This window comes from Oratosquilla oratoria, chromosome 9, assembly GCF_046742065.1.
Source record: "Oratosquilla oratoria isolate Oo_2021 chromosome 9, ASM4674206v1, whole genome shotgun sequence".
Taxonomy (NCBI): Eukaryota; Metazoa; Arthropoda; class Malacostraca; order Stomatopoda; family Squillidae; genus Oratosquilla; species Oratosquilla oratoria.
This window is the reverse complement of record NC_134785.1, coordinates 72,851,028-72,875,387: the sequence shown is the minus strand read 5'-3', so window position 1 is coordinate 72,875,387 and position 24,360 is coordinate 72,851,028. Positions and strand designations below refer to the sequence as shown.

The 24,360-nt window shown below is 41.5% G+C and overlaps 2 protein-coding genes across 2 annotated transcripts in view; one reads left to right on the top strand and one right to left on the bottom strand.

Moving 5' to 3' along the window:
- LOC143028603 (uncharacterized) overlaps positions 1–24,360 on the bottom strand; it is a 210,081-nt gene that overhangs the window by 165,988 nt on the left and 19,733 nt on the right. The window lies entirely within an intron of this gene.
- LOC143028601 (large ribosomal subunit protein mL51-like) overlaps positions 19,403–24,360 on the top strand; it is a 41,480-nt gene continuing 36,522 nt past the window's right edge. Inside the window, exon 1 of the mRNA XM_076190938.1 lies at positions 19,403–19,444. Within this exon, the coding sequence (XP_076047053.1) occupies positions 19,418–19,444 (27 nt within the window). The 5' untranslated portion in view covers positions 19,403–19,417. The remainder of the gene's footprint in view (positions 19,445–24,360) is intronic.

The window sequence follows — 24,360 nt, the reverse complement described above, 5'->3', positions numbered from 1 at the left end:
AGTATTGGGATGGTTTGGACACGTGGAAAGAATGAGTGAAGAAAGTAAAAGAAGTGTGGAAGGCAGAAGTAGGAGTGAACATGAGGGGGCGACCAAGGATGAGATATATGGATGGGGTAAAAGGGGCATTGGGAAAGAGGGGAATGTCTGTTGAAGAAGGATGGGAGAAGATAGGGGTGAACGGAGAATGGTTGTGTATGGATGATGCTGTGATGCATGAAAGGGAGTGGGCCCTCTCCTTTTAGACTTTCAACTCGCTGCCATCCTCCGCCCTTTTACATCTCATCACCTTGCTTTTACCCACATTTACCTTCAATTTTCTCCTGTTACATACCTTCCCAAACTCCGACACTAACTCCCTTCATCCATCTGATCCTGCCACAAGTGCAGTGTCATCAGCAAACCATAACTGTGTCACCTCCCACTTTTCTTCATCTTTTTAACAATCTCCTTTCCCCTGCCCATTAACCTCACCTTTACCTCCCACACCACCCCATCCATGTACACACTGAACAGCCATGGTGACAACACAGCCCTGACCTAGTGCCACCTTTACCTCTCCACTTCCTATTCTAACACAGGCTCTACTATCATTAAAACTCTTGACTACCCTTGACAGCTTTCTCCCAATTCCATATATCTGTAAAACCTCTCAAAGTGCCTTCCTGTCTACCATGTCATAAGCCTTTTCCAAATCTATAAAGGTCCGAAAAAAAATCCTTACCCTTTCCCAGAGCTCTATCACTTATCTGCCTTACCGTAAAAATCTGATCAATGCAACCCATACCATTCCTAAACCCACACTGTTCCTCACCAATTACTCCCTCTATTTTTCTAATCCTAATCAAAACCCTCCCATAAGCCTCCCCAACTACACTCAACAAACAGATCCCTCTGAAACTATTACACTCACATTTGTCCCCTCTTCCCTTGTAAAGCAGAACTAAAATAGTATCACCAGCCAGTCCACTATTACTGTACCTCCTTTTTTAAGATACTCCGCATGACACCCATCTAGTCCAAGAGCTTTACCTCTTCTCATCATTTTCAGAGCTACTTGCACCTCATCTTTTCTTATTTCTCCTCCAATTTCCCCTCCCATCACTATCATTTTTTTAGTGCCTCTCGCTGCTACCACCAATCCCTCCCTATACTCCACACTCAACAGCTCTCTAAAATACTTTGCCCAACTTCCCCTTACCGCCTCCTTTTCCGTCAAGATCTGTCCATCCGTGCCTTTTACCTTTTCTTCTCTACTTGACTCACCTCCCCTTCCTCTCTTGATTTCCTTCCAAAACATATTTTTATTGCTTTCAAAATTTTCTGTCATACTCCTCCCCCATTTTACATCTGCTCTCCTTTTTGCCTCCTTTATCTTTTGTTTTGCTTCTCTTTTGTCTCTATACTTCTCATAATTCTCTCATCCTACTTTGTAACCAGTCCGAGTGTTCGCTTCTTTTCCTCTTTTCACTTCATCATCCCACCACTCACTACCTTTCCTTCTATTCCCTCACTCCCATCCTTCTTGTTCCACATACAATCTTTGCACACTTTGTCACTTCTTCCTTGAAACACCCCCATTCCTCTTCCACACCTACTTCCACTCGATTCTTCACTGCTTCCCACTCGATTCTTCACTGCTTCCCACTCGATTCTTCACTGCTTCCCACATGTCTCTTAGCTTCTCCTTGTGCTTTTGCTCCTTTTCCTTCTTATTTAAACAGATTGCTCTAAGCACCTCCCTACCTTTTCCTATTTCTCCATCTATCCTCCACTCTCTACATACCTTCCACCAAAAAATTATCTGATATTCCCCAACTCTCTTCCCTAAGAACATGTACATCCAAAACTCTTCTTGCTATTCTCCTGGGTACCACTAAACAGTCCTTAATAAGCCCTATCTACCACTCTTCCATCCACCACCTTATCCCATGTGTATTGCTTGACTTTTTTCCTAAACACCGTGTTAGCTATTATCAATTCTCTTTCTAGACACATCACCATCAATTCCCCACTATGATTTTTTCCTTGAACTCCACACTTCCCAACCACTTCGTCTACTGGTTCATCTCCCTTCCAATAGCAAATTGACAGTTCTCCCTAAACCCTCTATGCACTCAATTAAAGATTCAAAAAACTTCTCACTACCAAAGACAAACAGCTCCCTTCCCAGTTTCACCTTCATCCATATCAACCTTAAAGAAGCCTCTTTCCACTGCACCATATGCTTACCTATCTCTTCACTATATCCACCCCTTCTCTACCTTATCCCCTCGTCAACCCTGACACCCTACCCACCACACTCTCAAACTCAAGCTCACCTTTCCCTTTCAACTTAGTTTCACTCAATGTTAGTACATCTATCTTTTTACAAACTGCCCTTTACTTTCATCTGTACCACATGCACACACATTAAAAGACCCAAACCTTAGGGTTCTGGTTGGAAAACTCCTAGACCCACTTATGCCTTCGCTTTTTCTTTCTTTCTTTTTTTTTTTTTTTTTAATCTCCCCTTTGGGGCTACAGAGAGTAGGATATCTAGTCCTATCCTCCATCCTGTTTTAGTCGCCTTTTATGACACAAATGGGAACATTCAGTAACAGTATTCTTTCTCTCCTACCACAGGGTTCTGCAAAAATAAAAATGTATATTCAGAGAAGTGATACAGGACAGTATTAAGAGTGGGGGCAGCATAATGGGGGGACAGTCACAGTATATTAAAGTAGCATAATTTCTCTATGAACAGAGATTTCCTCTTGACAGACAAAATTATGTGTGGCTCTGGTCTGTAGGGACACCCCATATAGACCCTAAAGTGTCACTGCATGCTACTGAGCAGAGTTTAACTTATCAATAACATGCAGCCAATACTCCAGACGGGTTACGAAATTGAGTAAAACCTGGAATATGGTAGCTAAAAAGATGTACTGTAAATATGAAAAGAATTAAACATGTATACTGCACCAGATTTTACTAGTTTCTTCTAAAATTCTTTAAATGGGGGAGTCTGTTAGATAAAGGGCTGAGTATACATTCAGTCACTCAAAACTTTCCCCTTTATAAATGTAATTCCATTCTTCCTATTTCTAATGCAGTCCTCCAATGATGGGGTGCAAGACATGGGGGCAGGATATGGTGATTTCTAGAAGACTAGATCAAACCCATATGGTAGGTAGTGCAGGCTAGAGAACAATACAACTTAGCAGCAGCACCCTTTAGGATCTACTGCTTACCTTATGGGAGCTAGGTCTTCCTCCAGATTTGATGCCTCCACCCCATGGAGAGCAATTCCTAATGCCAAATGTAATGTAGCAACTGAGACTGATAGTATATTCACCAAAAACTGACTGACAATAACTTTATTCTTCTTATTACTTATCCAGTCCTCTAGTGATGGTGCATAACAGGGGAAACAGATGGAGATATCTGGAAGCCCTTAGTCATAATCCACATTAGAGGCAGTACAGGCATAGTGGTTGCTCTATGAGGGTAGTACAGCTCAACAACAACCCGCACAATCAATCAGCAATATTTTTAGAATCCTCTGCTCACCTCACATGGGAAACAAGAAAATGTGTTTCAAATATAGCTCCTCTCAACCTCACCTAGCTGGGGAACTGCCCCTGATCAAATGTCACTTAACTATAGTGCAAATAAAGACAACAGAAAGAGGAGGGAGAGATAGCCTTACCAAAATTAAAATCCCTTTGCTACATCCCTACCCTACTCCACAATACCTCCCTGGGAATGGAGCAGTTAGGCCTCCCCCAACTCCAGATAAAACCTATTGTGACAGTGTAGTGATAACTGCCAGCTCTCATTTAGACACATACCACGATGATGTGACCCTGCCTTCGATTAAATATCCAAGATTCTTTGCCCATAATACCACCAGTAGAACATCTTTTTTTTTCCATAGTACCTCTTTAAAGTGAACAGAGGCTTTCTCACAAGCCACAGTAAATAAGGTAATTAACATGATCTGGAGATTAGCCAGCAAAGACAAGTTGAAGAATGGGTCAGAAGGGATGCAACTGAGAAAGAATGAGTGAGAGGAAGGGAGCTCCTCAGTGTAGCCAAATGAAGGATCACATAACAGGAATGTTGAGTTAAAAGCTTTTAAGGTAGGTGTGAACAAATGCATAGAATATTGGATCCATTAGATAAACTTTTAGGACTTACAGAGTCTCAAATTAGAAACTCAAGGAATATAAGGAACAATTGGTGAACAAGATTTACAACCCTATTTTATGCTCTTTTGAAGGGATTGTGCTGCAACATTGGAAGAGGTAACACAGTGTCCCGAAATCCCTGGAGAATAGAAGGAGGAGGGGTGGTTGAAGGGCATGAGAATTCTCTTACACTGGGAAATTAGCGAAAGGGTCTAGCTGCAGTTGGGAGCCAAAGTCCAGGAAATTTGGGATGCCGGCCGGGACCACACATGTTCCCTTCAAACCAAGCGTGTAATTTCGAAGGACCAGAGAAATGTTTCTCAAAGGGGGGAGGAAACTTGTGTAAATCACACTCCTAGGACTAATCAAACAGAACATACTACATTGATTTTAATATGATTTAAGATATCTCCACGATCAGTGGTATGCAATTTATATTCAAGATTTATCTTTGTATCATGAACATTATTTCAAAGTAATTCACTTATCATCTTATCAACTAACTGGGCAAGATACATATGTATGTGGTTGGAGACTTCCTATCTGACTAGCCCTGTGTGCTCTAATACAATAAGATAATACCTCTGGTTATTCCTCCCGCCTCTCCTGTAATAGTGCACTGACTGGTGATATCTTTAAATGAGTGATTACCATCAGTTTAACAGGATGCTCTCGATATTCGTGGATCCATGCGTCACATTAGGGCGGTGGGAACAAAGCCTGTCCTCCGTTGACAGCATCGAACACGTGTGGGGGAGGGAAATCGAGTCTAAGGATTTCACTTCCCCGAATTCGTCAATCTTTCCGTACTTCATACACTCTCTTGAAGTCTGTTTTCCTGAGCACGTAAGTTCAACGCATTGAATCACTGGAGTGGGGTTGGCAATGAACCCCGACTGAACTTGTAGATTCTGATTTCGGGGCACGTCACGAAGCACATTTTCTTGTTTCTGTAAGTTTCCGGGACACTCTAAAAACTCATCACTGTAATGTAATTGGGAATGGCCAACGACGAGAATAATTTGTTAATATTCGTGTTCACTGTCGAGGATGCGAGATCCTCAGAGGACATGGTCTATGGGAGAGTGTCACATGTCTACTGCCTACTGCGTGATATCAGCGACACCAAGCACGATGCATAGTACGCCATTTTTCAGCGGGCACTTCTCCAATCGTTAAATTACGTGAGGAATGCGGCGCAACGTCTGGGCAGAAGTTAAGGCAATTCCAATAGTCTTGTGAAGTAGTTACGAGAAAGGGACACATGGTCCTATCTAGCCTAATTAAAACTAGCTTAGACAAGAAGAAGTGTGCAGGTGGGGGGGGGGTATGAAACACGGCGGACCCTCCAACCAAAACAAATGAGAAACGAAACCAAATGGTAATACATAGGTAAAATGTATCAATCATAATCGCAAAATACAAGGATACAAAATTGTAATATGGAGAATTAATTATCCTAATTAAGAAGTTGAGACAAATCAATCATTACATCATAACATGTGATGACTTCGATCATGAGCTTACGAAGACATCTTGGAAGATAGACTCGATAGGGCACTACAACTAATTAGCGCTAAACTCTTACAACAATTACTGGGGAGAAGGGTGAGCAACAATATCAAGAAGTTACTGGAGGCCTTAGACTTCCAGTGCTTCTATGGAGCGAAGGAAAAGTAATAGCCGAAGGGGCTGAAAAAAGATGAAAGAAAATGGGAAACACTAGGCAGTGTGTCACAACGCCAAAGTTGTGACACACTGACACATGGTACTAATTCATAAATGAGGAAGTAAGAAAATATGATCCCTGAATCACACTGGTTATCAACCAGTTATTTACTGATACTTCTATCCTTGTGGACAATCTAGCACCACTGTTATATGTTATATTTCATGTGCTGGTCAATGGTTTTTATAATTGGTTAATAGTCCTATTTTTTGTAGTTAGTTGTGGAAAGATGGTAAAGGTATTGGTGTTTTGTTGATCAGAATTTGGAGTAGTATAATTATTATTTGAGGGGGTAGATGACAAAGTTAAGGGGAGAAGGTCGAAATAGGCATGTGTTACAGATTGTTTTGTTGGGGAGGAATTATGCATATGCCTAGTTGTTTTTTGGAGAGGGATACATGTTTTCTTAGTTTGGGAAGAATTCCAAACAGTTTCACTGCACGATAGTGCATTATTATTTGGTTTCATGTGGTACATTAGCTATTTTGGGGTGTATACCGTTGAGGGGGGGAAGTGAAAATGTTATCGGTCATTGCAATAATCTTTCAGTTTGCTTAGGTATTGTTTAGGGGAAGTGGGTGTGGGCTAGAGGTCTGATGGTGGTACTGATAGGTTCAGGAGGCTTTGGTGTTGGGGTGTAGCTGGTATTGGGTTAGGATGAGAGTTTCAATTCTCTATGTCCAGTTTAAAGGCTGTGTAGGAGGAAGGTTTACTCTGGTTGTTTGGAGAGGGAATGGATTGTTGGCACTTTAGGATAAGAAGATTGCTGGTGTGGCATAGCTGATGTACTCCATTATATTTTATAGTTTCTCCTTGACAATGGGGTATTTTCTCAAGTGATACGGATGTAGTTGTCAGGGTGGGTGAGGAAAGAGGATGGATCAGTTCATGGGCAGGAGTTTTTGTGGATTGGAGTAGAGGTAGGAGTATCGATACTACCCTGATCAAGATCGATAGAAAGGGAGGTCTACCCGATTTTGACAGATTACGGGTCATTCCTGGCTGGTCACATCACGTGGAAGGCGTGGGTCACAGTTACAGTTCTGTCGGCAATTAATATATACATGTACTTTGTTTTTCAATATATCATATAACTTTTTAGTGGGGAACTAATGTCAGTATACAGAATACCTACTTGGATGCTTTTACAAAGGAGAGAGACACTCCTTCAAGAGAGAGCGGAGTGGAACAACGAGAGAAACATCCTACTTATAATTATCAAGTTAAACTTTCTCATGTTCAGGCTAATGCAGCCATGATGAAAAATCTTTGCCATTTTTTTCACCATCTCAGGTGGATTACATAATCAGTGGAACCACCATGAAATGGTGTTTTGAAGATGATATTAGCCGAGCACTAACTTGGTGTAATTTAAGTTCAAAAGCCCATCGCTACTCGTGTAAAAAATTTTAACTTTCTATATCCATCAGTCACCACATTAAATTGATGGTCATTAAAAATCAGTGTTGAACCAGGGGTATCGTACACAGTTCTATGTCTAATAAAAGACAAAGTTGAGTCAATGGATGGCCAATGTGACTGTGCGTTTTGACATTTGATGAATGTTGCGTTGTATAAATTTGGTCCTATGACAAAGGTTCAAACATATTATATGAACCCAAGATACTCGTCCAGAGTATTATGATAAGAGGACTAATATCACCATGGAAACGGCTAATTTGCTACTAGTAACCATAGAACTATTGTTTGATTTGGTAGTGAGGGTAGAAGCCGCTAGTTTTCCTGTTGTTGTCATGGTTAATGATCTTAGTCCTACAAATACAAACATCTGGAACAACATTGGTGCAGGAACCAACAATTCCAGTTGTACACGACAGAGGAACTCATGTGTTTGCCGATGCACCACATCTGGTGAAACTTATTCGAAATAATTTCCTTGATTCTGCATTTGAGCTAGGGGAAAGAGAGAATGTTTACAGTGGATGTATCAGAGAAGGCATTCAAAGTCATTCAGAGGAGTGTAAGTGATTTACAGCTGACACACCGTTTGACAGAAAAAAATGTTTGTGTAAGTAGTATCCAACACATGAATGTGAGGTTAGATATTCAGCTACTTTCGGAAACCACAAAGGTTGTAGCTAATTTTGGTCTGAAAGGGTTTCTCCAAAGCAAGTATTGGAGAAGTACAAGCCAGTTTATAAAACTTGTTAGTTCATGGTTTGATCTTTTTAACTGTAAGAGTTCCTTATGATAAAAAAATGATTATGGGATTAATTTAGAGGAATAGAATGAGGTACTGGATAAAATGTTAATGATTAATAAATCAGTGAAATTCTGTGGTAATAGGGCCTTTTATCAGTTTCAGAAATGGCTCATTGTTTCTTGCCAGTCTTTGGCCAAGATGTATGAAAGGATAAAACAGAAATACAACGTGTCTTACATAAACCAGAATGGGTTGGAACATTGTTTTGCAAGTCTTCGACAAATGACTTATGAACATCCGTCACCAGTTGCTCTAAAGTAAAGAATTAGAACTCATTTGCTTGGAAAGGAAATGGAACTTGTTTTTATAATACATACACATACATATACCAAGGCTCCTTCAACCTAACAAGGGAGGTAGCCAAAAAGAAAAAGGCATAAAATCATTCCCACCCATTCCATCCCCACATACACTCCACTTCCCTCCACCCTCCGTCCCATCTTAGCACCTCCTAGATGACGGGCCATCCCCGCACCCCGTCCACTGTCCTGGGTCAGAGGCAGCGTCGCAAGGCACAGCACATCCACAGCAAGGCTGCTTCATTAAATCAGCGACCCCCCCTCTCCGCCCCCCCCCATGCATAAAAGGAGAAGACGGGGAGAAATCCCTTTGGGCTGCGTCAAAATTTGCTCACACATACTACCTCATCCCCCCACCCATTCCACCTCATGCATCACACATCATCCATATACAACCATTCTCCATTCACCCCTGTCTTCTGTCCTCTCCCGTCCTTCCTCAACAGACACTCCCCTCTTCCCCAAAGTCCCCCTCACCCCATCCATCTATCTCATCCTAGGACGTCCCCACCAGTTGACTCCCACCCCAACTGCCTTCCATACGTCTTCTACTAGTCTTTTTACACTCATTCTTTCAATGTGTCTAACCCCTCCCACCACTCCTTCATCACCCCTCTCTCCCAACTCCCTTTCCATCCCTGTTCTCCCCACCTCCTCACTTCTCACTCCATCCAACCTAGTAACCCCCATCACACCTCTCAGACGGTTCTAGGACAGTTTGATACTGGACACTTTGATACCGGACATTTTGATACCGGACATTTGGCTACCGGACATTTTGTGACTAGGATTTTTCACTACCGGGCATTTCGATGCCACTATATATATATATATATATATATATATATGTGTATATATATGTGTATATATATATATATATATATATATATATATAAGGCATGAAACCAATTTATGTACGGAGTTATGTAAGGAGTTAAAAGTACAAATTAAAAAACTATAAACAGACTAAAAAAAATTATTTTGTAAAAAACATATTACAAGTCTAATTAAAAAAAGACGAGCAACAATATTATCTAGTTAAAAATGTTTAATGTTATGAGCAGTGCCACCAAGATATAAAAACCAAATTATGTATTAAAAGTAAGGAGTTAAAAGTACAAATTGAAAAAATATAAACGTATTACAAGTATAATTAAAAAAAAAAGACAAGCAACAATATTATCTAGTTAAAAATATTTAATGTTATGAGCAATGCCACGAAGATATTGGATTTTATTTGAAGGATCATACTGTTCTAGCATTTTTTTTATACGCTGATTGGCGTCCCTGTATTTTTTTTTTTTTTTTTTTTGAGGTTGCGCTGTCTCCACGATTGAGATGGGCAATTCTTGTTGCACTGAGAGGCTCTTCATGTTTTAAAGCAGTTATAAGGGACCAAATATTAGGATGCACATTTGTCACGGAGGTTCTTAGTGCATTATGAAATCCTTCAACATAGTTATTAGTGCGTGGCATACCATTTTCAGTGCGTTCATGAACATTTCCATAAATGAATAGGGAAGACTTGGCTCGACTCTTCGCCTTCGTTGGCCACGACCTCTCACTCCTCCATTATAATATGTTTCGAAATATGAAACAAGCTCTTGGGGAAAATCGTCGTCATCAGTTAATTCTTCGAAGCCGTCAATAACATCGTCAATGGGAAGGAAAACAAGTGCGGATAAACATCTCACTTTTAAACTAAAATCATCATCTTGGTGATATTGCTGTTTAAAATCTGTTGTTACAACTTGTTTGTAAACATTTTGTGAGAGGTGAAATAGGCAACAGGTAACATCTGAACTAGGGAATATATCTAATAAACTATTGATGGCCGCTTTTTCAAAATCCATCATCACAGTGGCAGGATCAACGTTATGCAAGAGTTCTTTTATAGTAGTAAATAGTCTATTGTAAGTATATTGTGTCTTATTTGGGAGCAAGGCGAACATTCTCTGAACACTAATGTCGTTGTCTTGAATATGTAATAGCACATACATTCAGATTTTGGGTTTCTTTACATATTATAGTCCGAGGAGCATCTTGTGTAGATCCAGACATTATTTTCATTTGATGATGTGCTACTTTTGATTCCACTCTTGCTGCTGTTGCACTGTGATTATGCTCACCTACAGTCTTAATGATTTTGTTGTCACCATCACCAACATAGGTGTGTACGCGGGCTTTACACAACCTATTTTCGCACTGCCAATACTGCTTGGAACCATCCTTATTAGTTTTGTGTTTATCATGTATATAGTTTAGATCATCTACTAATTTCTTTCAATTTTTAGTTGAAGCAATTACACGAGGCATGGGTGATACAATAAAAATGTATATATTTATCCCCAAATGCAGCAGCCGTAGTTGATAGCCAAGCGTTAGTAGTAGACTGAGAGTGATATAAATATTATTTAAACAACCAATTACAAGAACATTATGGCGATTATTTAAACAACCAATTACAAGAACATTATGGCGATTATTTAAACAACCAATTACAAGAACAGTATGATAGTTATTTAAAATAAACTCCAATATCTTCGCGCACACTCATATATATATCTAGTGGTATCGATATGCCCGGTAGTGAAAAATCCTAGTCACAAAATGTCCGGTAGCGAAATGCCCGGTATCAAAATGTCCGGTATCAAAATGTCCAGTCACCCTCTCAGACACCTCATCTCAAACACATTTAAACTCCTTCTCTCTTCCTCTCTTATGTTCCATGTTTCTGCCCCATACAGTGCTGTTGGCACAATCACTCCTTCATACAATCTCCTCTTAGCATCCATTCCCAAATGTCTATTCCTCATTACACTTTTTAATCCACCATTTATTTACTCGCTTCTTTCAATCTACATTCTACCTCCACATTCACTCCAACTTTCCCTGCCACATTTCAAAACAAGTATATAAAACTATCCACTTCCTCCAGTCGCTCTCCCTTAATCATCACTACCAGTCTACAGCCACATTAACCACTAGTACATATCATGACCTTACCCCCACCCACCCAAACTCCATCACCAACAACCTCAATACCTCCTACGAACCCGCCACAATCGCACTCTCGTCCGAAAACAGCTGGCTCACCTCCCACTTTTCTCCATTTTCTTTAACCATCTCCAATCCCTGACCCACTACCCTTGCATTTACCTCTCGCACTACCCCATCCATGTACAAGTTGAACAGCCCGGGCGACATAACGCATCCCTGACGAAGTCCCACCTTTACCTCGAACCACTCACTCTCTCCATTTCCAATCCTGACACATGCTCTACTACTCTCGTAAAAACTCTTGACAGCTCCTCGAAGCTTTCCTCCTATCCCGTATATCCGCAAAACCTCCCACAGTGGCCCCTTGTCCACCTTGTCATAAGCCTTTTCCAGATCCATAAAAGCCAAAAAAACATCCTTCCCCTTTGTAGGAAATAGGCCAAACGCAGAGTATGGGATCCAATATATTTGACGTTTCGCCCAGCAGGGCTTCTTCAGAAATAACATAGTTGAGAAACATTTTACTCCTTATATAGCCCGAGCTTGCGGGGAGAAATAAACATGCTTTCATCATCTTAACCACTGCCTTCACTTCATCCTTCCTTATTTCTCCTCCATTTTCCTCACCACGGTCACCTTCCCAGCACCTCCCACCGCAACTATATTTCCCTCCCTATCCTCTTTCACATCTAGCAACTCCCTAAAATAATCTGCCCATCTTCCCCTTACTGCCTTCTCTTCCATTATTATCTCTCCATCTGCACCTTTTACCTTTTCCTCTCTACTTGATTCGCCTCCTCTTCCTCTCTTAATTTCTTTCCAAATCATCTTTTTATTACTTCCAAAATTTTCTGTCATACTCTTACCCCATTTCACATCTGCTCTCCTCTTTGCCTCTTTTACCTTGTGCTTTACTTCTCTTTTCTTTTCTTTGTACCTCTCATATGACTCCCTCGTCCTATTTTGTAACCAATCTGTGAAAGCTCGCTTCTTCTCTTCTACAACCTTCTTTGTTTCCTCATCCCACCACTCACTACCCTTCCTTCTATTTCCTCCTGTCCTTCTTGTTCCACATACCACCTTTGCACAGTTTGTGAAGCTCTCCTTGAACCATCCCCATTCCTCCTCCACTCCTAGCTCTACTCTATCCTTCACTCCCTCCCACTCCTCTCTCAGCTTCTTCTTGTACTCCTTCTCCTTTTCATTTAAAGAGTTCACTCTAAGCACCTCCCTACCTTTTGTCCTTTTCCTCTTTCTCCATCTATTCTCCACTCTCAACTTACCTTCCACCAGATAATGATCTGATATTCCCCACTCTCTCCCCTTAGCACATATACATCCTTAACTCTTCCTATTATACTCCTACCTACCACTACATAGTCCATTAATGCTCTATCTACCACTCTTCCATCCACCACCCTCTCCCATGTGTACTTATGCTTGACTTTCTTCCAAAACACTGTATTTGCTATCATCAACTCTCTAGACACATCTCCACCATCAACTCTCCACTACGATTCTTTCCTGGAACTCCACATTTCCCAACCACTCCATCAATTGGTTAATTTCCTACCCTAGCATTAAGGTCTCCCAGTACTACTACATTGACGTTTCTCCCTAATCCCTCTATGCACTCATCTATCCAAAAAGCCTCCCTTTCTTCTACACTCTTCTCACTACCAGGCCCATATGCACTTACAAAAACCCACATCTCCTTTCCCAGTTTCACCTTCATCCACATTATCCTTGAGGAAACCTCCTTCCACTCCACTACACGTTTACCTATCTCTTCACTTACTAGTATAGCCACCCCTTCTCTCCCTCTCTCTTCACTCCTGAATGCCTCCCAATTACACTCCCAAACTTACACTAGCTCTTCCCTCTCAACTTAGTTTCACTCAAAGCCAACACATCCATCTCTCTTCTCACAAACATGTTACCTATCTCTTCCCTTTTACTTTCATCTGTACCACATCCACGCACATTAAAAGACCCAAACCTTAAGGTGCTGGTTGGAAAACTCCAATTATTAAAATTATTATCAAAATTAATGATAATAATAATAATTTTATATGGCATTGAATCAATATACATGAAAAGCAGATAATGAAAAGAACACAGTTCGAAATAACAATTACAAATGCCGAGGATAACACAAAAAAGCATGTAAGCTTATTTCCATTGTTGACGGTAACTATTACAGTGAGGAATGTCAAGACGCTGTAAACATATTAGAGGGATCTTTCTCTACAATGGATACCACTGACCAAGGCATAGTAAATTATTAAGGAGCAGTCTCCAGCAAAGGGAGCTAACACTTTCTACAGTGTTGTTTGCTTCACTAGAGCTAAGAGATTCTGTGCAGGGAAATGATAAAACCGGTGATCCAATGGTCAGCGAACAGTGTTCTCTAGAGAATTTAGCAGAAGTGGAAGGTCTGCAGGGTGGGTAGGCCTACATTACCTACAAGTTCATGACACCCAGTGAAGAACTAAAAAAAAAAAAAAAGTAAAACAAAAAGGATGGAAAAATGTATTATAATGTTACCATGAGCGGAAAAGTAGAACATGAGTTATTTGATGTAATTGTTTTCTTTGTTGTCGCATGTTTTTTCAGAATGCGTGTTTTAAAGAGTTCGACAAGCAAGCAAAGTAAGAAATTTATAAAATAAGCCAAACAGAACTTCGAAACACGCATTAATTTGTTCTTTCAGTCTCAAGATAATAAATACAATGGTAAGTTTCCAATTGATCTTTATTTCCTGGTGTTTTGAATGGGCTGAGAAAAGCCTCTGGTATAGTGTGTTGGCTGGTGGTTGGGTGGCTGGCTAACCGTTCGTGCCCTCCATGTGACGTCACGGCTGCGCGGCCACGGTGAGTTCGGTGATACCTAACAGTCTGCTCCCTTGACCCTGGTATCGAAAGTATCGATACAAATCGTGAGGAATCGAGTATTATGTGTACGCTATATAAATAGTTACATTTGAGTGATATATTTGATTTCCTCACAATTTCCCCTGCCTTTTTAGTTAACTCTCATAATAACATTAACAGGTTTCCCATGGAGATTTATCACGTCACTCCCTTCTGGACTAACTACTTTCGTAAATCTGGATAAAAATGCCAATGGGAATGGTCCGACAGATTTGTAATTATTTTTCAAACGAGAGGAAGAAAATTCAGAACATTTAACAAATTATATTTTATTATTAAACCTACTCTCTTAATTTCTTTCCAAAACATCTTTTTATTACTTTCAAAAATTTCCGTCATACTCTTACCCCATTTCACATCTGCTCTCATCTTTGCCTCCTTTATCTTATGCTTTACTTCTCTTCTCTTTTCTTTGTACCTCACATATGATTCTCTTGCCCAAATAAGAGAGGAAGAGGAGGCGAATCAAGTAGAGAAGAAAAGGTAAAAGGTGCAGATGGAGAGATGATAATGGAAGAGAAGACAGAGAGAGGAAGGTGGGCACAGTATTTTAGGGAATTGCTAAATGTGAAGGAGGATAGGGAGGGAAAGGTAGCTGCAGATAGATAGATAGACTTTATTTGGCAATAAATCAATGTACATGAAGTGCAAATAATGACAAGAACACATAGTTCGAAATAATAAATGTAAATTGCCGAGGATAACACAAAAAGCATGAACGCTTATTTCCATTGTGGTCCTCATCAGGTTATTATTCTACATTAAGTCACACGGACAAACATACATCGGGGGTTGAGGGGACCAGAGACACTCATGAGTAATACCAGTCAGTACACATATGACACATAAACATTGTTATGGTTTTGCTAATATTACTGAAATGTTTGTACACATAGGAACATTGAGTCCAAATATTTGAGCACCATCCAAAAGGAACATTGCATTAAGCAAAGGAACAACAAAATAATGTTAAACTGTAACAAAACAGTATGAGTACTATATCGGAGTAGTACCATTAATAATATACTGCATTTTTCAACATCTGTATCAACATGTATGAGTGAGTACTATATCAGAGTAGGACCATTAATGATATACTACAATATTCTACATCTGTAACAACATGTAGTTATAGCGAATCCTACACTGCAGCTACGGTCACCTATTAATTAAATCTAACATTTTACCTGAATCTCAGGACGGAGTGGGCAATTACTATGAGCACCAAGGAGTAGTACATTATAACCTGAAGCACCAGAGGTAGGGTACAGGGGACCAGTACTCGAATGAGTAAAACAACAAGGAGAATGAGGAAAAAGGTCAGATCATAACTGTTCTCGGAACCTACCTGAGACATATGCCATATTATGACTGGCAAAACAAAGGTGGAAACCAATTTGTAAACATCAATCATTGTTATGCTGAACTAAACTTCTGAAAAAAGGGGGGAGGGGAGGTCAGAAACAGTTATGAGTGAATGCAGATATGGATGGTATTACTCATGGAATCAGGTATCCCTCACTAAGCTAGTAGTACACAAAATCAAGGCTGTTCTCTGTCCATAGCTGACATATAGTAACCCTTGACTTTTTTTCTTGAAGGTAACCTTGCTATTTGTCTTCTTAATGGACACAGGTAGTGAGTTCCATAGTTGAGCACCTGTGAAGTGAAAACTGTTTTTGGTGAAGGGACCTGCATGAGGTACAATAAGAGACTCTTGACTGTTCCGGGTTCGGTTCTCACCCGATAATGTAAAATTACAACTCACATATGAGGGAGCAGAATTATGAATGACATTGTAAACCTGGTTCTTTCAGCTGTTGGACACGATATTTTACAGGTAACATTTCTACCTTGCTAAATTCTTCTATACCAATATGACTACGTTGAGGTAGGTTTAGTATGAATCTAATTATCTTATTCTGTGTAACCTGTAGCCGGGACTGGTTTTTTCTGCTCAGACTACTATACCAAGAGCTACAAGCGTAATCAAAGTGATGTTGTAACAAGGCTGAGACCAGAAGCTTCTTTGTTTCTAGATAAAAATTTCTGGCTTTTCTGTGCAAAAATTTGACTTTATGTGAACACTTGGAAACAATCTTATCTGTTATAGCATTCCCTGAGAGGGACTGATCTAAGGGTATTCCAAGATAGGTTACCTCTTGTTTTGATTCCAAGACTTTAACCCCACATCTGACCTGTACATCGCTGCGTTTCCTGAGGTTGGGTTTGGATGCGAAGACAATACTTTCCGTTTTACCGAGGTGTAAGGACAGCCTATTATCTATGAGCCAGTCCTGGACCGATGACAGTTCGACACTCAGTTTCTCCTCTACTTCAACTGGGTCCCTATCTGAGACAATTACAGCGGAGTCGTCTACAAATAGCAGTACCTTACAGTTCACCGCACCTGGCATGTCGTTAATATAGATCAGGAACAGTAGCGGTCCTAGAATTGAACCTTGTGGTACACCACAAGTTATCTCTCTGTCATCTGAGCGGGCTTCATTTACCTGTACTAGTTGATTGCGACCTGTAAGGTAGGACTTGAACCAGCCAATATTCGCCACTCCTAATGCCTGAAGTTTTTTTAATAGAATATCATGGTCCACTGTATCAAATGCCTTTTGAAGATCCAACAAGACTAAACCCATGTAATTACCTCTGTCGCATTCCTGTTTTATTAGATCATAAAGGTATATTAAGCTGGTGTCTGTTGAGTAGTTCGTTCTAAAACCAGATTGCATACCGTATAGTAGATTACGTTCCCTGATGTAGGTATCTAACTGATTTTATACGGTACGTTCCAAGACCTTCGAAATAATACCTAGAATTGAAACAGGCCTGTAGTTACCTGCCTCAGTTTTTGCGTTTTACTTGTAAAGAGGTGTAACCCGAGCCCTTTTCATGTCGCTTGGGATAAATCCTGAATTAATAGACAAATATATTATGTGGGTTATTGGGGGAGTAATAATTGAGGCTCCATCCTTAACAAACCTCGCAGGAATGTCATCTAACCCTGTAGTCTTATTGGCACTTATGCTAGCCAGTAATTTAAACACTTCTTTTTGAGTGGTCTTATGCAGTTTGAAACACTTTGAGGACTTGTTCTTATAATACTCCTGAACGTACCTCAGCCCAAACTTCCCAGAACCTGTAGGTAGGGATTTAACTAGTTTTGTGGCAATGGTTGTGAAAAAGGTGTTGAAGTGATTGGCTATGGTGTTCCTATCAGAGTTGAGCTCACCGTTTATCAAGAGTCCTATCCTGTCTACTTTGTTATTAGGCTTTGTATTAACTTCTAGGGTCTTCAGTGTTAGCCAAAGCTTCCTTGGATCGTGTTTGTTCTGGTGCACCATCTTAGTACAATAATCAGCTTTGGCTTTATCCTTCCAATAATTCACCTGATTCCTATAGTACAGAAAGCCATTATAGTCCTCCTGATTTCCACTTTTCCTAAATCTGGCAATAAATCTGTCTCTATCTCTAATTAAACCCAGTATTTCATTAGTCATCCATGGCTCCGTCCTCTGTTTTATTCGTATCTCTTTGAGAGGCGCTACTCTATCTATAATAGTAAGAAATGTGTACTTAAAATTAGACCAAGCCTTATAAACATCGGTACAATTTAGAACTGGCGACCAGTCTGTCCTACCCAGTTCATCTACAAAATGTTCTCGTGAGTAATGCTTCATGGAACGAAGCTTCACTGTGTTGTGCTTGTTGAAAATCGTCTTCCTAGCTTTCCTAGTACAATATATGAGCTTGTGGTCACTAAGACCATAATCACAAGCACCAGACTGCGTTATCTTGTTACGATCGGAGACCAGGATAAGATCTATGATGGACCTGGATGTGCCTGTTATTCTAGTGGGCTCGTCAATCAGTTGTGTCAGGCCATGAGATATTAGCAAGTTTCTCATTGCCTTTAAGGTTATTATTTGTACTTGCCAGATTCGTATTAAAATCACCTGGGATAATAATTTCTTGGTCATGCATATTGACCCGATTGAAACAGGTGGATTCTAATGCGCTATAGAAGGACATCTGTTTTTGTGGTCTGTAACAGACCCCGCATAAGATGGGATGCGATTTGGGTAACAATACTTCTATCCACACAGCTTCGAGCCCATCGTTACTCATAAGATCTGTACGGGGGTTGAATGCTAAGTCGTTACATATGTAAGTACAAACCCCTCCTCCGGTCCTCTTTCTATCATTACGCACAACACTATAACCCGGAATCGCAATTTCCGAGTCGAAGATGGTACTGTCCAAGATCTAAGAATATAAGGTCTAACCACTTCCGACCGAATTTCGAGGGAGTTGGCGCAGCGGGCCCGTGAACGTCACCTGGCTGTTCAAAGTGGGGTTGGCGGGTCCTATAGCTGTCAGTTGAAGCTGGTGCGTCGTTTGGGAAAGACGTTGCCTTCGCTCGCACCGCTCCACGCAATTAGTTATATTCTGACAAATATTATATAAAATATATATATAAATATATATAAAATATTATAGTTCCTGTCTATATATATAATATATATGATATATAATATATATATATATATATATATATAAAATATTATAGTTCCTGTCTTCCTTGGCGTTTCACAGTTTTCTTCAGTGTTTCACAAAGAGAAAATGGACCCAGCCTAATGACGTCAGAAGCTGCGCAGAAGAATTCAAACGGTCTGACCTGTATATTTAGACCTTGGTACTGTCTAGCCAAGTTTCGGTGACACCGATGACTGCTGCCCTGGTCCGCCGCGCAAGTAGACGGAATTCGTCTATCTTAGGTAGAAGGCTTCTGGCATTTAAGTGCACGAAGTGGAGGCCCCGCTTGTTGAAGCAGCTGAAATCACCCCGGGGTGTTGACTGGGGGGAGGCACAGCGATCGGGGTTAACAGGTGAAGGGTCAACCTCACCGTCGGACAAGGGGGCTCCTGGTAGTTCATTGAGTGTACACCCAATGCAAGTGAAGCGGAGAATGTCCTCATTCACCAAGGCAGCATTGTAGGTCTCGAGAGAAATTCCACAGCACTTGATGTGAGTCCATTTCCCACATGACGAGTGGACGAGTGGACGTGCGTGTGCGTGGCTCCCGTATAACTGGGGATTTTTCGCGCGGGGGGGAGTGCCAAAGGAGGGGATAGATTTCTAGTGACTCGTGAATGGTTAATCCAACCATGGCTCTCAATTGCGGTGTCTAGCTGAACCAGTGGCAGCCACAATTAGGAAAACAAAATTGAAATTTGTATGGAGGAACCGACATGCCAGTGGGCCGAGGCCGAGCGTGTATAAGTTGAACAAAGGTGCCAGTGTCGGAGAGGGTAATAAATCATCTACCCCTCCCCCTCCCCCCCCCAACCGCACCTCTCAAACCGAGTAAAAGGCTATGGTCGGATTGACTCCTCCTCTTCCTCCACCCCTCCGTCTCCCCCTCCCTTCCTCCTCCCTCCTTCGCATCCACCGCGAGCAAAACGGTGAGGGCGAACTTCTTTATAAGTTGAACAAGGGTGCCACAGTGTGGCTGTGTCAAACCATCTACCCCTCCCTCCCCCTCCCCCCCCCAACACACCTCGAACGCCTAGACCTCCTCCTCCTCCTCCTCCTCCCTGCTCTCCCCGCGCTAAGTCTCCTCCTCCCCCTCCTCCATCTCCTCCCTCCTTCGTATCCTTCTCCTTCCGATCTTATTTCCTTCTCTTTCTTATCCTTCCGATTTTATTCCCGAACTTTTAACTATCCTGACTTTAATGCGCCTCGTGGTTAGGGCAGAAAGGATAAATCTGGCACAGAGAAAAAATCTTAATTGACTTGTTTAATCCCTGAGTGGGGCCGAAGTGTTATTGCGAGTGAGTACACGTGTTTAAGTTTCCCCAGCTCAAGAGCTTGTAATCGGTGCCGTGAATAGTGTATACACGTGAAAATTTACGACATGGCGCCAGGGATGACCGGTGTGCTTTTAGCCATGCTAGGAGCGGTCTTACTGATTAACGTAGCTGCAAGTGGTCAGCCTTCATACGTTGCAGTGGGCATTCCTGGCTACCCTCTGCTCCTCTCTAACATTGGGGTGAGAGGCAGAAGCTCCAAGATCTCTCTTAACCACCATACTCTGTGTCAGTTCCTTCCCCCGCCTACCACAACAACAGAAGTCAGAAAATGGCGTCGGATTCGATTAGCCAAGCATAGTGCGAAGCGCTAAGAAAATGACAGTAATGAGTGAGGAAAATGGAGAAAGGACAGAAGAGAAGGGTGAATGGAGAATGGTTGTGTATGGATGATGCTGTGATGTATGAGAGGAGGTGGGTAGGGAGTATGTGTGAAAAATAATTTGACGCAGCGAAGGGATTTCTCCCTGTCCTCTCCATTTCTGCATGAGTGGACGGAGAGGGCGGGGTCGCCGGTTTAATGAAGTGGCCTTGCTGTGGATGTGCTGTGTCTTGCAGCGCTGCTTTGGCCCCAGGGCAGTATACAAGATGCAGGGATGACCCGTCATCCAGGAGGTGCTAAGATAGGAGGGAGGGAAAAAGGAGGAGGGGAGTGGAGTATGTTAAGGACGGAATAGATGGGAGTGGTTTTTATGCCTTTGTTTTTTAGCCACCTCCCTTGTAAAGGGAGTATTAAATCTACTCATACTCAAAAATATTACTTATAGTCATATAAATAAATTCAGTACTTCAGTTATCATTATATAAAATATATAACTTTCAAAACGATTCTGAAATTACCTCAGCGGTGGCGGTGTTTGGGGGACACTACCGTAAGGGTGATTGGCTGTACAATAACGACTACCGATACGATGCCAGGCGAAGAAGCGTAGACAGAGGCGTACACAGAGGCACCTATGAAAGTGGCTAACGGCTACCAAGGGTATAACGACGAAGACGTTCCAAGAAGATAAGGTGTTGGCAGCTAGACTAAGGGATGAGCACAGTAAAACGTTCCCTGGGTTGTACACTGACATCAAGACCTTTAACGTGAAAGCGTCTGTACGCGAGTTCCAAAGGGAGGAGATCGCCTTCAAATCAACGATAAACAATTCGAGTACAGTGACGATATGTGTGATGGATTGGAGTGTTTGGTCGATATGATATCCGATGAGGATTCAGAGGCGCTCTTGCGGCATTACTTCTCAGGATATAAGAACTTTGTTAAACACGGTGCGAAGTCTGATCACAGGTACTTTCAGATGCATTTCTTAAATAGACTTTTCAAAACGTCCAAAAGAACTGTTATTCGCAACAAATACGCTCTAAGAAAGGTAAAAGCTGCGATTAAGCATGAAAATGAAACGATAAAGGAACTTATCGTACACGACGCTCCATCTACCTCAAACCAACATGTTGAACAACTTTTACTGTGGTACCAGTACAGTAACCACAGTAAAAGTTGTTCAACATGTTGGTTTGAGGTAGATGGAGCGTCGTGTACGATAACTTCCTTTATCGTTTCATTTCTATGCTTAATCGCAGCTTTTACATTTCTTATAGGTGTAACATACGATACATCCATGACTTTCAAACAACACATCACAAACATAAAAAACAAATGCACACCTACACTTAACGCACTTAAGTCAATCGCTGGAACAACATTTGGACAAAACAAAGAAACTATATACAAACAATGCATACGCTCAGTGATGAATTCTGCGAATTCTGCATGGGCTCCTAATCTCAGTGAGACACACCACAACACCCTTCAAATCACACAAAACAAAACCTTAAAAATTATCATAGGCTCCACAAATACAACACCTACAGACCATTTACACCCTGAAACAAAAGTCCTCAAAGTCAAGGACCACCTCGACATGAGAGGCACACAAACACTTGCCGCAGCCACCACAAACACACCACACCCGCTACACTACATAGCAGAACACCCACACACACCAAGAAAAACAAAGTACCAAAGACTATAAACTAACCGAGCAAGTGGGTCTGCCCTACATGTCATAACTCTTACTTCCTTCCATTTCATTCTTTCCTTCCACTTAACCCCCAATCCCACCTCCCTCCCTCTCCCCCATCTTATCTATCCTGCCCTCTAACACCAAGAAACATTAAAACAACACCTAAAGACCTGTATCACACACAGATACTCTCTTCTCTTCCTCCACAACCACCACATACTAGCCTCCGGAAACATATTCATAATCATATCACTCACCGCTCCATTAACACACTGAAAGACAACACACTGCTGCATGCCAGACCCCCTGATATCCACCCTTCTGAATCCTCTCTCCCACGAAAGGACAGATTCCACCTGGCCAGATTGCGGTGCGGCCACGACCCAGCACTTCTAAGCTACCAGAAGAGGCTGGATGACCGCATTGTGAACAGCTGCCCAGGATGTAACACTTCACCCCATACCATACAACACATAATGGAAGACTGCATTATACACAATCATGCACGCAAACAACACAACATACACTCTATAAAGGATTTGTGGGAAAACCCAGTTTTGGCTGTGGCATTCCTTGGGGAGACGGGACTGCTCGGACAGACAGTCTAGGGAACGAACAACAACAACAACAACTTTTACTTCAAAAAGCGATCAATCATATCACCAACTAACGTTAACGTAGATGAAGTTAACGACATTGTTTATTGTCACATTAAAGGTAAAGAAGTGATACACAGGAGTGAAGATCTAGCAGTTGACGAAGAACCAATATAAATCCAGACATCTGTTTACAATGGAATGGAGAGTCCCGGCTTACCGGTCCATGAGCTCAAATTGAAGGTTGGGTGCGTAGTAACGGTCATTCGTAACATAAATCCTCCAAAGATATGCAACGACACTAGACTTTAGTCACTAAACTAAAGAACATTATTGTAGGAAACGTCTTAGGTGTTGTGTGTGACGGTGAGCAAGTAATCGTACCTAGAGTCACACTCATATCTACAGACACATCGGTACGTTTCAAAATAAAGCATTTCCAGTAAAACTGAGCATTGCAATGACGATAAACAAGCCTTAAGGTGCATCTCCACTATGCCGCTCGGCTTTGCCACACGGCAAATGCAATTGGCCCTCTGCATTTCGGCAACGCAAGATGAGTGACGAGGACGATGCAGTTCTGTTGACAGCGGCTGCTATGATTACCGATTTTTGTGTACCTGCTCGCAAAAGAAGATTTTGGGTTCGTCCAAGTCTCAAGAGTCGATATATATACAGTGGAAGTGATTTAATGAAAGACTTGATTTTAGACAATGCAAACGAGTTCAACTTAGAATACCGATGTGATATGGGATTTCGAAATTTCTTTCGCATGACAAACATTGACTTTCAGACTTTGTTGGATCTCATTGGTCCTGCTACTGCTGTATCTGAGAAAGCTGTCGATTTGCCCAGTGATATGATTGTAATGTAATGATGTGACATATAGACTTGTATCTGGCCAACCTAGGTTACATTGCACTCTGGATAAGTGTAGGTGAGGGAGGATGGTAGTTTTGTGATATGTCACAGAGGTAAATGCAACGAGGAAGTCTAGTAATAAATACTGAGCTGGACATTTTCGTAGTCCAGTGTAGGTAATCACCTCGTACCACCATTCATAGTGATATTCGTACATGATTAAACCTATCTTAATTTAGGAAATACAATAACAAGACAAACCAATTGTAATTTTATCTTTTTTCTACCATATACTTCTGAATTTAAGAAGAAAAGGGACATTACGGACATAATTCCGCCGATGACGTCATGTCCCTAGCATGACGTATCTATCCGTTTTGATGACGAGTTTCCGCAGGACGGCAACACTATCGGCCGCCTGGCGTCCACACCTACAGAAGCCGATCGGCTTCCTTTGATGAGAGACCGCCACCGTTCGGGTTAGGATCGGCACACAGATCGGCTTACGATGCAAACCAACGGTCACGTCTTCACTGACTCGGCCTTGCCGATCATGCCAGCCGATCGGCATAGTGGAGATGCACCCTTAGGTTTGGACACCACTTTATATATAAATACTCTTGAGACTAGGACG